This window comes from Macaca fascicularis, chromosome 11 (assembly GCF_037993035.2).
Source record: "Macaca fascicularis isolate 582-1 chromosome 11, T2T-MFA8v1.1".
Lineage (NCBI taxonomy): Eukaryota > Metazoa > Chordata > Mammalia > Primates > Cercopithecidae > Macaca > Macaca fascicularis.
The window spans coordinates 113,732,843-113,746,141 of record NC_088385.1 but is presented as its reverse complement, the minus strand read 5'-3'; the positions used below and the strand labels follow the sequence as shown (position 1 = coordinate 113,746,141).

At 38.3% G+C, this 13,299-nt stretch overlaps 1 protein-coding gene across 22 annotated transcripts in view; it reads right to left on the bottom strand.

The window, feature by feature from the left end:
* Positions 1-13,299, bottom strand: part of RIC8B (RIC8 guanine nucleotide exchange factor B) — a 112,330-nt gene that overhangs the window by 40,077 nt on the left and 58,954 nt on the right. For all 22 annotated transcript variants that reach the window (XR_012420569.1, XR_012420568.1, XR_010579570.2 and 19 more), the window contains 2 exons: positions 3,489-3,717; positions 2,381-2,476 (listed from right to left, as the gene is read on the bottom strand). Coding sequence is in view for 8 of the 22 variants with exons in the window: in XM_005572111.5 (XP_005572168.1) it covers positions 2,381-2,476; positions 3,489-3,717 (325 nt within the window). In the remaining 14 variants the exon portion in view is untranslated. The remainder of the gene's footprint in view (positions 1-2,380; positions 2,477-3,488; positions 3,718-13,299) is intronic.

Genomic DNA, 13,299 nt, shown 5'->3' with positions numbered 1-13,299 from the left:
TATTAGGACAAATGAACAATTGGGTGAATGGTGGTACCATGTATTGAAATGTGGAAAGAAGGAGAAGAAATAGGTTGGAGGAATGAAAATCAAGATATTAGTTCGAGGTATGTTAAACTTGAGATACCTACTACGCATCCAAGGGGAGGAGATGAGTGGCAGTTCATTGTGTAAGTCTAGAGCTTATGTGACAGGTCAGGGCTGGAGATACAAATTTGAGAGTCATCAGCATATATGGATGACTCTTGAATGAGATCACCCTGGCAGCGGAGATAGAGACAAGATAGTATTGCCTTGGGGCGCTCAAACATTTAGGGTCAGGAAAACGAGGATGATCACAAACAGGTTCTCTATTGTGTCCCAGAAACCAAGTGAAGAAAGTATTTCAAGGAGGAGGCAATACTTACATCAAATTTTATTGGATAATTTAAAAAAGATTTGAGAACTATTAGATTTGGCAGTGTTGAGTTGGTGACTCTGATAAACACCTTCGCAGTGGGGCGGAAGGCATGTAGCCTAATTACAGAGGGTTTAGGAGTCAAAAATGAGTAAAAAGAATAGAGAGTGAGAGTATGGAAAACCTTCTGAGGAACACTGCATAAAGAGGAGCACAGAAATAGAAAGGCAGCTTGAGAAGTGGGATAAGGGAAGGTGTTTTTGTTTTTAAGATGAAAGATGTGTTTGGGTTCTGACTTAAATGATCCAATGCATTTTAAAAAATGATTAATATAAGAAGAGAGAGGGGAAATAAATGCAGGTGCAAAGTTCATGAGAGGGAAAGAGATCCAGGACAAATGCTGGCCACAGACAGAAGTAGGAATGATTCATCCATTGTGACAGATTGGAATACAAGGGATATGGCAGTATAGATGCAGACAGCAGATGCAATGGTGGAAAGATAAAGTATTTTTCTTAATTTTGTGGTGAAATAGGAAACAAAGTCAAGAAATGAGAGTGAGGAGAGAGTAGTAAGCATTGGAGGTGTGAAGAAAAAGGAGCTGTGAAATAGTCATCTTGGAGTTTGCTAAGGAATCAATTGGGGCTGGTGGTCTTAAATTTAAAGTAGAGTAGTCAAAATGGTTGTATCATTTTTCTCTTATCACGTTCAAGTGCTTGGTGGAGACCCAGAGTAGGCAGAAAGCTAGAGTTAGCCAGTTTGTTAGGTTTTGCCAGGTGAGTATGACTGAGGGAGCACACAAGGTGCTCGTTAGAGATGTATGGAAAGAAGGGATTATAGTAATCAACCTCAAGTGGAATCTAGCCTGGGTAAGGAGAGAAGACACAAGTGAGTGAAGAACAGTGGAAAAAACTGACAGACTGACAATCCTCAGAGGATGAAAGAATGTTGGATTGAGGGTACTAACTAAGAGAAGGTGCTTGAAATTGGGATTTTAGAGGAGGCTAGTTTCAGGTATTGTTACAATCAAAGTCTTACACTTGTAGTCTAAAGTATAATCTGAAAGTTTAAAAATCACCCTTATTTTTTCTTTTTCAACCCATATTCCAATCTATCAGCAAGTTCTGTGAGCTACTTTTAAGACATATTAAAATATTAAAACATATTCCCAAGTATGAACTCTAACCACTACCATCCTACTCCAAACTTGCAACATCAGTTATCTTTTGGACTTGTCTCCTTGTATCCATTTGTGCTCCACTATGTCAATCCTACAAATAGTAGCCAGGATATCTTTAAGCATAAATAAGGTCACATCACTTCCCCTCTTAAAACCCTCCAATATCTTCTCATCTCACTTAGAAGAGAATGAAAAGTCCTACACCGCCTGCTGTACCTGGCTCTTGTTACCTCTCTTCATCTACCACTCACCCCTTGCATATTGTGGCCTAGGCACACTGGCCTTCTTGCTTTTCCTTAAGTATACCAAAGCATCCTCTTGTCTCAGGGGTTGTGAACTTGTTCTCTCAGGGACATTCCTTTCCAAACATTCTCAGAGATACTCTTACTTCTCCACCTTTCTGTTCAAATGTCATTTCAGAGAGGTCCTCCCTTGTTCCCTTAAAGTGTCTCCTTTCTCTTAAAATGCTTTATCTTTCTTCAGAATGCTTATCAACACCTGCCATTATATTTTATATTTGTTTACTTTTTGTCCCCCTCTCTATGAAATAAACTCCCCAAGGGGAAAGACTTCATCTGTTGTTCAATGCCCAAAACACAGCACACAGCACATCTCAGTAGCATTTGTTGAATGAATGACTCAAAAAATACACACTTCTTGATTAAGAAGATTTCAAAGATTAAAACTAACTTGAGTTTCTGATTATCTGAAACAAAATCATTGTGAGAGAATTCAATTAATTCTATGTTTAAAATGCACATAAAAAGACTAACTTTGCAATGTAATATGCATTAAGCAGTTACCTGATCTTTGAGAAATTTTCGGATGTTTCGATGGGCTCGGGAACATTCGGTTAATAAGCTGAGAACTGGAGTTAGACCCTCTCTATAGCTGCTTCCCTATAAAAAAAAACCATATGTTTTTGAAATACATTAGTTTTGTTTCTAACAGTATTACTTTCCTTCATGTAACTGAAGATATTAATTTGTTCTTGAGGTGGGGCCTTTTTTTTGAGATGGAGTCTCGCTCTGTCGCCCAGGCTGGAGTGCAGTGGCGCGATCTCGGCTCACTGCAAGCTCCGCCCCCCGGGTTCACGCCATTTTCCTGCCTCAGCCTCCCGAGTAGCTGGGACTACAGGCGCCCACCACCGCACCCAGCTAATTTTTTGTACTTTTAGTAGAGATGGGGTTTCACCGTGTTAGCCAGGATGGTCTCGATCTCCTGACCTCGTGATCCGCGAGGTGGGGACATCTTATGTTACCGAAGCTTACAAGCTATTTTAATAATTCTTTTCCTAACAACATTTCCATTTTATCATCTTCATGTTTACTATTGCCTTTTTTGGTTCCTCCTGGATGTTCCTACATTTTCTAGGATTCCCATGGGCTCAGCCAATGGGCTTGAATGAAGCAAAATTTTGGTGACTCGCCTATGCTACCTTGCTGCCTTTTAATATAGATACCTGACAAAGTGAGTGATAGACCAGAGAATGTAAGCAGCTCACAACAAATGGAAAATTGACAAGGTCTTCTCTTTTTTTTTTTTGGAAGATGTCTTTTAGGTATTATGAAGAATATTTAGCAAGTTTTTGGGGGAATATTTTTTATTTCTAGGACTCACAAAGTAACAACACGGAAGAGTAATTAATTTTTCCTTTGTTTTCAAGCACTAGTCATAATTTTGGTGCTGCATGAACATAATTTTCAGCATTGAACAAATAAATTAACATGGCTTCAGCAATTTATCATGTATTGTAATAAACTGCTTTCCAAAGTAAAAACAATTATGCAACATATCAGTTTCAAAAAAGCATAGATTTAAAAATCATGCTCTGTGATGTGTGTCTGTATGTATGGCACATTTACATTTTTTGGAAGCATCTTCCCAGGGCTTACATTTTATCAGCCTTACCTTGTCTATTCTCTTCTCCATAAAATTGAGTAAAACATGAATGGCCTCCATATTCATACCATTGTATACCATGGTATTGTTTTTCAAAACTGTTTCTTTCTCAGCTGTTTTATTACTGGGCAGTTCATCTAGAGTCGTTGCCTCTTGGGCTGTTTCTTCATGGGTTAATGGACAAATGAGAACATCCAAACAAGAGACCGGAACATTGCTTAAAAGGTTGACTGCATTGCTGAAAAGCAATTAAAAAAATACAATATTTTAACTTGACTGAATAGTCCTTTAAAATGCAAACATAATAAGAAGTTCAAAAGTGACTTCTAAGAGTCAATTAAAATATTTCTTTTCCAAAATGAGCCATTAATATTACTTGGCACTTACTACAAGATAGGAAATAAAAAACTGTTTCAAATATATGTTGTACAAATTAGAAAAAACAAATGTTAAATACACACAATCACATGATGTCATGTCCCTTTCTGAAATGCTAAAATAGGAATTAGTGAGCTTTAATGCCAGCTCTTTAATTTTATTATGGCAACAATGCTAGCTTTGCATTTCTTCCCTGGGGTTTTAAATCCTTTTGTGGATCCACTGGTGTTTTATTATTCCTTAGATTACAACATAAAGCATTTGAGAAGCACTGCAAATAAGCAGCTTATCAGTAGCAACATTAAAACCAAATATTGTAGAATTAAGTTTTATTCTTTCTAAATGTAGAAAGTACAATTTTAAAATCATCCCATTTTTTGTAAGACATATGCAGAAAAGAGGAAATGGAATTTTTTCTCTCTTTCTCATCATCAGGTCTCTAAATGAAGTTAATATAGCTATTTCTAATCTCTAGCCCCTAGGCCTTTCAGCTGTGTATTAATGAATACACGAGCCTGGGATGCACGCCAGTAGGGGGAACCCAAACCTTGTATTTTTGGCATTCCCTAAAAACCTTGTTCTGTTGTTCAGTGTACAAAAGATTAAAATGACACTAACAATTTCAAAATTAGATATGTTCTCAACAAACATACTTTCTTCCATGAATTATTTCATATTCTTTCATCTAAAAGGAGTGGTGGTGTTCTGGGTTAACTGGCTCTTATATGCCTATGCCTTAGAACTTCCTGATCAACAATGGAAAGACAGGCATTTCATTTCCTAGTGACAGAGAAGCAGATCTAAAAATAACCATATCCTGACTAAAAATAAACTCCTGCAAATGCAATTTAAAAGTCTAACCACTTGGAAACCAAATTTAGAGCTTAATCTATCTGATACTATCTTAATTTAGACCAGTAGCTCCTTTTACTTTATAGCGACACCCTAAAAAATAAAGCAAAACAAACAGAAAAACAAAGAAATAGAAATACAAAAATTTTTCTTTCCTTTACCCTGAATTGTGCTCCACTTCCCCAAGAATGAATATTTCCTTTCTTTTTATATTATGGAAAAATAAAAACTGGTAAGAAATCAGTTTAAAAGTTAGACAATGCAGAACAGAAGGTGGTAATGTATAGGGCATCAAAAAAATGAATGAAGAGCAAAAAATAATTTAACAAGTCCTATGAATAAATGGTTCCTAGTAAAATACAAGTTATTTGGTTGTCCTCACTAAAACCAAATACTGCTGCTGCTATTGGTGTTATGCACAAATTCTCTATATTTGGTTATTTGTAAATAATCAAAGGTGGCTGAAATACAATGCTTTCCCCAAAAACTTTCTCTTAAAACTTTTTTGCAAATATCTGTAGTTTATCTTACCTATAGCTCAGAATGTTTCGCTTCTATCTTAAGCATTTGGAAATTGTTACTAAATAATACCATAGATTCATTGAGAATAAAAGGGGGGAAATAACTCTACCTTAGAATTATTTTCAAAAACTGTATACAAGCCATTCTGAAATGTTACGATTTTTTCCCTAAACATCAGGCAATAGGCTCTTGAGTCCACAGACCGTATGATTTTCTGAACCTACCAGAGACCAGATTGAAAAGTTTAAGATGGGTCATTTCATTACAAAGGAATGTTTCCCCTTTAAATTCGTTTAAAGTAAGCAGTTCCCAGGAATTCAGTAAATTTAAGAAACCAAATGTAGAGTTTGATTCAACAAATATTTGGAGGTTTTAGGCTTTTCAAGAAAAGTTCCCATTTTCTTACTTTTTATTTAACAACTCGGTTTCCAAACAACTACAAAATTAATTTTCTGGCTCACTGTGTTTGAGCTATTCTTTTTAAGTAAGGAAGGCCAGCTTTTTGAGCTCTGTCACTTCTCTGACAGTTTTATTTGTGGTAGAAGAGTGTATGAAATTCTCCAGCTACCAGGAAGTCAGTGACTATGCACAGATCTGCACAATAGTGTTTGCATTCCTACTCCAGGGGGTAGAAATACTGTGTATATTACACTCCCCTTTTCAGCTTCCTAGAGATCATTAATCACTGAGACATGACATCCTCCCGCTCATGCTCCCAGCCCCCTCCTGATATGCAGATTCAAAAGCAAGACCTATTTAGAACTCCTTAATGCCGTGATTAAAGCCTTGTCAGCTGTGGGAGAGGAAAAGCAATCTAAAATCTAGTCCTCTGTGAATCGCTGGACAAAAACATGAAATGACACTGAAGAACATGATATGGCACATGTAGATCCATAGCTGTTAATAAATCTTCCTGGTCAAATGTATCTTCTTTATATTTGGGACTTACATATCTTTTTTCAAGACTGAAAAGTCTACATAAATGAATCTTAAAATCTCCAAAAGATTTTCCTTTTGCCCTCTTTATTCATTAAAAAAAAACAATTGTTTTTGAGATAGAGTCTCTTGCCCAGGCCAGAGCGCAGTGGCGTGATCACGGCTCACTGCAGCCTTGACTTCCTGGGCTCAAATAATCCTCCCGCCTCAGCCTCCTGAGTAGCTGGGACCACAGGCACATGCCACCATGCCCCTCACTATTTTTTTAATTTTTAGTAGAGACAAGGTCCTACTATGCTCCCCAAGCTGGTCTCAAACTCCTGGGCTCAAGCGATCTTCCTGCCTTGGCTTCCCAAAGTGCTGGAATTACAGGTGTGAGCCACTGTACCCAAACCCCTCAAAATCTTTGAAAAGTAATTTTTTTCTTTTGTGGTAAGAGCACTTAACGTAAGACCTATTCCCTTAGCAACATTCTAAGTACACAATACAGTATTGCTAACTATAGGCTCTGTTACACAGGAGATCTCCAGACCTTATCTTGCATAACTAAAACTTTGCATCTTTTGACTGCACCTCCTCATTTGCTCCTCTCCCCAGTCCCAGATAACCACTATTCTACTATCTAGTTCTACAAGCTTCACTATTTTAAACTCCTCATAAAAGTGGGATCATGGAGTATCCGTCCTGTGTCTGGTTTATTTCACTTATCATAATGTCCTCCAGATACACCCATGTTATTGCAAGTGATGGGATTTCCTTCTTTTTTTAAAGGCTGAATAATACTCCACTGATTGTGCTGTGTGTGTATATATACATACACACATTTTATCCATTCATCTGACTGATAGACATTTAGGTTGTTTCGATATCTTGGCTATTGTGAACAGTGCTGTAATGAACATGTGATGAGAATGCAGATATCTCTTTGAAGTAGTGATTTTATTTCCTTTGGATATACTCCCAGAAGTGGGATTACTGAATCAAATAATTCTATTTTTCATCTTTTGAGAAACCTCCACACTGTTTTCCATAATGGCTACACTAATTTACATTTTCACCAACAGTGTAAAAAGATTTCCTTTTCTTCACATCCTTACCATCGGTTATATTTTGTTTTTGAGGTTTTTTTTTTTTTTTTTTTTTTTGGTAATAGCCCTTCAAACAAGGTATGAGATGATATTGAGGTTTTGATTTGCATTTCCTTAATGATTAGTGATGTTAAGTACCTTTTCATGTACCTGTTGTCTGTCTGTATGTCTTTGTTGGTTAAATGTCTATTCACATTTTTGCCCATTTTAAAATCAGATTTTTTTTTCTTGCTATTAAGAGTTCTTTATAGGTTTTAGATATTAATCTCTCATTTCATAAGTTGCCTTTTCATTTTGTTGACTGTTTCCTTTGCTGTGCAGAAGTTTTCCAGTTTGATGTAATTCTACTTGTCTACATTTGCTTTTGTTGCCTGTGCTTTGGTGTCATACCCAACAAGTCACTGCCAAGACCAATGTCCATAAGCTTTTTCTCTTATGTTTCCCGCTCCTGCTCCTCCTTTTTTTTTTTTTTTTTTTTTTTTTTTGACAGGTTACTGTTCTGTTGTTCAGGTTAGAATGCAGTAGTGTGATCACAGCTCATTATAGCCTCAACCTCCCAAGTTCAAGTGATCCTCCCACCTGAGCCTCCTGAGTAGCTGGCAGTACAGGTGTGTGCCACCATGCCTGGCTAATTTAAGTGTTCTTCTAAGAGTTTTATTGTTTTAGGTTTTACATTTAAGTCTTTATTTTGAGTTGATTTTTGTGTATGATGTGACATAAGGATTCAATTTCATTCTTTAATTGAAATCCAGTCTTCCCAAAACCATTTATTGAGGAGACTATTGTTTTTTCCCATTGTGTATTCTTGGCACCCTTTCTGAAGAACTATCTATGTGTGGGTTTATTTCTGAACTCTTTCTTTTGTTCTATTGGTCTATATGTCTGTTTTATGCCAGTACAAAAACTGTTTTGATGACAAAGTTTATGGCCTTGATTATGGTAATACCTCTCAGGTGTTTACTTAGAATTCCAAACTCATCAAGTTGTATACATTAACTATGTACAGCTTTTTATATATCAACCAAACCACAATAAAACCATCTAAAATGATTCAGGCAAAGAAAAGAACGATCCCCGACCAGGTGTTTTGGCTCACGCCTGTAATCTCAGCACTTTGGGAGGCTGAGGCGGGTGGATCACCCAAGGTCAGGAGTTCAAGATCAGCCTGGCCAACATGGTAAAACCCCATCTCTACTAAAAATACAAAAATTAGCCAGGCGTGGTGGCGCATGCCTGTAATCCCAGCTACTTGGGAGGCTGAAGCAGGAGAACTGGTTGAACCCAGGAGGCAGAGGATGCAGAGAACCAAGATTGTGCCACTGTACTCCAGCCTGGGCAACAGAGTGAGACTCTCTGTCAAAAAAAAAAAAAAAAAAAAAAAAAAACAAACCCAAAAGATTTTCAGATGTAAATAAGTAATTTTATTTAATCTAACTCAATCCAGTAACTATTTATTATTTACTTGTGCCAGGCACTATTTCAGGCAGGTATTATAAAGAAAATAAATAAAAACATTCCTGTCCTCACAGAACTTATTTTCTGGCATGGAGAGAAAAGTCAATAAAATTTGTTTAAGTTAATTAATTAAATAATATGCTAGAAGGTGGCAAGTGCTCTGGTGGAAGAACCTAGGAGGGTAAACTAGTATGTATGGGTTGTACTTTTTTTTTTTTTGAGACAGAGTCTCACTCTGTCACCCAGGCTGGAGTACAATGGCGCCATCTTGGCTCACTGCAACCCCCGCCTTCTGGGTTCAAGCGATTCTCCTGCCTCAGCCTCCTGAGTAGCTGGGATTACAGGCGTGTGCCACCATGCCTGGCTAATTTTTGTATTTTCAGTAGAGACGGGGTTTCACCATGTTGGTCAGGCTGGTCTTGAACTCCTGACCTCGTGATCTGCCTGCCTCGGCCTGGCAAAGTGCTGGGATTACAGGCGTGTGCCACCACGCCCGGTTGGGTTATACTTTTAAATAGGATGGTTAGGGAAGACTTCACTGAGATGAGTCATTTAAATGACTTGAAGGGATTAGAGAATGAGTAATGTGACTGAGGAAGGAGCATCAGAGGAAGAAGAGTAAAAGCAAAGGTTCTGGGGCAAGAGCAGTGGCATGTCTGAAGAACAGCAAAGAAGTTGGTGTGGCTGACCCACCACACATAAGAGGAGTAGGATATGACATCAGGTATATCATGGAGAGGACCAGATTGGTCCTGTAGGATATTATAACTTTAATTCTTACTCTGATGGAAATGGAAAATCATTCATTGCAGGGTTTTGCATGATGAGATCCTCTTAACTTAGGTTAAAAGGGTCACTCTGGCTACTGCACTGAGGACAGTCAGTAGGACATCAAACGTAAGGGAGAATAGTTAGGATGTTACTGCAATAATTCAGGTGACTGAACAAGGTATTAACAATGAAGTGGTTCATTCGATACATATTGAAGGATTTCCTGACAGGCTAGTGTGGAGTTTGAGAGAATCCAAAGTTCTAGCCTTAGGAAGTGAAAAGCTGGAGGTGCCATAAACTGAAATTCGGAAACACTGCAAGAGAAGTGCTTTTTAGGGGACGATAGAGAGTTTAATTTTGGATGTTAAGTTTGGGGTGTCTAGTTGACATCCAAGTGGAGATGTTAATAGGAAATTAGCTGTGTGAGTCTGGAGTTCAGGCAGGGAGATCAGGGTTAGAAAGAGATATAAACTGACAAGTCATTGGCATGTAGATGGTATTAGAGAAGACTGTATTAGATCAGTAAAGGAGTGAATGTGGATTAAAAGACTATGAAAGCTAAGCCTAGAACACTCTGTCATTCAGAGGCTGAGGAGTAGACAAAGAACTTATAATTAGTGAGGTAAGAGGAAAACCAAGATAGCATGGTATCTAAGAATGGAGTGATGATCTGTGTCAAATGATGCTGACAGATCAAGTAAGAGGATGACTGAAAAATGTCCACTGGATTTAGCAACACAGAAGTCACTAGTGACCTTAACAATAGCCATTCTGGTGGAGTAGTGAGGCTAAAAGCCTTGGTGAACTGGATTTAACAGAATAGTAGAGGAATCAGATAGTCACCACTTAAAGGAGTTTTTCTACGAAGAACAAGAGAGGACTACAGCAGCAGCAGGCGGGGAAGCTTCAAGAAAACTTTGAATGGAAAGACCCCTGAATGCTACTCTCAGTGAAATACCTTTTAACCCATAGTGACCAGGTCATTGTTCTCTAAATGTGCTGTAGACACATTCTCTTTTCTGTATTTGTCCATGTTTTCTCCTGCCTAGAACATTTTCATTCTTTAAGACTAGCTCAAACCTCACTTTATTCATTCAACAAATATAATATTTGCTATGCCTTGTGCTATGTGCCAGGTATAAAAAAGAAAATAAACTCCTTTTCCTAAGGGAAGGCAGCATAACATAATTTGTAAAGCACTGGGTTTGAATTCTAGTAAGCCTTAGGCAAATTATATAACCTCTTCTAAGCCTAGTCCTACCTCTGAAATAAAGGAGCTTAAACTTACCAGGTTGATGTTGGTATTAAATGAAGAAAGGCATGCAAAGCATTCTTCCTGGCACATAGTAAATGTCAACAATTAAGGAGCTTCTGAAGAGCAGACATATTCCACTACAAGAGGGAATAGCAAAAATTTGGAGGAATGAGAGATCATGGTACTTGTGGAGAACTGAAAACAGGTTCCTAAACCTAAAGCAAACGATAAGGCCTCTAAAGGAGGGGTCTTAGTAGGTAATAAGACCAGAAAGGTCTATTCATGTATGTATGAAATGGGGTGGGGACATTATAAAAAGTCTTGTATGTTATGATAAGGTAACTTACTGATGACCTTAAACCAGAGTTGTGCTGGCAGAGGATTAGATGCAGAAGCCTGATTACAGTGGGCTGAAGAATGAATAGCAGGTAAAGCCATGGAAATGGTAAGTACAAACCAGTAGTCTGCAAAGTGAGGTGGATGCAACCCTGGAGGTACATAAGATGATCCACTGGATGTGGGAAGAAAATAGTCCTTTTTTTTTTTTTTGAGATGGAGTCTCACTCTGTCGCCCAGGCTGGAGAGCAGTGGCGTGATCTCAGCTCACTGCAAGCTCCGCCTCCCGGGTTCATGCCATTCTCCTACCTCAGCCTCCCAAGTAGCTGGGACTACAGGCGCCTGCCACCACGCCTGGCTAATTTTCTTGTATTTTCAGTAGAGATGGGGTTTCACTGTGTTAGCCAGGATGGCCTCGATCTCCTGACCTCGTGATATGCCCGCCTCGGCCTCCCAAAGTGTTGGGATTACAGGCGTGAGCCACCGTGCCCAGCCAAAGTACTTCTATTTTTATTAGTTTTATCTAGAAAGTTGAAAAGAAATTAAGCTTTACTAATATTTTATAAATGAATTGACACTGGTACCCAGACCTGAACCATAAATCAAATGTTCCCCATGTCACAAACAAATGCAAAGCATCTTGAGAGAAGAGTTAAAATTCCACGTTACAGAAGGGTAGCAGTGATGTCCTTCCTTCCTGGTCACTCATTCGCTTTCTTCACTGGTCATATTACAATTTACATATGCCCACTTAACTGGGTTTATATATTTTATCCAGTTTTAACTAAACCAATTCTTGTAAAATGAATAAACTATTTTAAATAAATCCTATAATACAAAGACACCAACATTGAAGATAATAAGTAACATAAGCAAAGGATAAGAAAACGGCAGAGCCTTTTGTATGCCATATCATGAGTCAAAACAAGGACAATCCAAACAGAGCTGACAAGAAGCTAGTTTTAGAAAAACTGGAAATTATCTGTAACATGAATTTACAACTACTACGATACTAAGGAGTTTTGCCTTAAGTACTGTATTAGTCCCATAAAGGAATAGCTGAGACTGGGTAATTTATATAAAGAAAGGCTTATTTGGCTTACAGTTTTGCAAGCTGTACAAGCATGGCACTTGTATCTTATTGGCTTCTGGTGAGGGCCTCAGGAAGCTTACAATTATGGTGGAAGACGAAGGGAAAGCAGGTGTATCACACAGCAAGAGTGGGAGCAAGAAAGAGGGGGAGAAGGTGCTAGGTTCTTTTAACAGCTAGATCTCGAGTGATCACAGTGAGAACTCACTTGTTACATGGAGGACAGCACCAAGTATTCATGAGGATCCACCCCCATGACTCAAACACCTCCCACTAGGTCCACCTCCAACATTGGAGGTCACCTTTCAACATGAGATTTGGTGGGGACAAAACATCCAAACATATCAAGTATCTAATGTGCCCAGAGCTATCAGCTAATGATAGTTCAAAGCCACCACAATTAACAAGGTACTTAAACAGTAATTGTGCAGAACATAAAGAAAAACCTCTGCTATTTGATAATTTTTTTCTTTTCTTTTTTTTTTTTTTTTGAGACAGAGTCTCACCCTGTCGCCCAGGCTGGAGCGCAGTGGTGCGATCTCAGCTCACTGCAACCTCTGCCTCCCAGGTTCAAGCAATTCTCCTGCCTCAGCCTCCCAAGTAGCTGGGACTACAGGCATGCATCATCATGCCCAGTTAATTTTGTATTTTTAATAGAGATGACGTTTCTCCGTGTTGGTCAGGCTGGTCTCGAACTTCCAACCTCAACTGATCTGCCCACCTTGGCCTCCCAAAGTGCTGGGATTACAGGCGTGAGCTGCCATGCCCAGCTGATAATTTTAAAAGTTTGTGGCAGGTTAATTTTAAAAATCTATTTTAAAATATTAGTCTGTATGTTATCCCTTTTTATTGTTTATATATAATTTCATTATCTATTTCGTATATCAGCTTAGCAGCATATATATATAAGGTATATGTAAATAAATATATTCAGGGGTGTATTCAAAAATTTTTACTGATTAGGAATATGATCAAAATATTTAGAGGCTAATGGCACAGAAAACACTGTCAAAAAACTTAGCTGTGAAGGGAAGGGAAGAAACAGGGTCATATCTCTGAGGTGATAAAGATCAAAGATTTTTTTTCCTCACAAAGGGACAGATCTCAGCATGTCACATATTGAAGGGATAAAGCCCA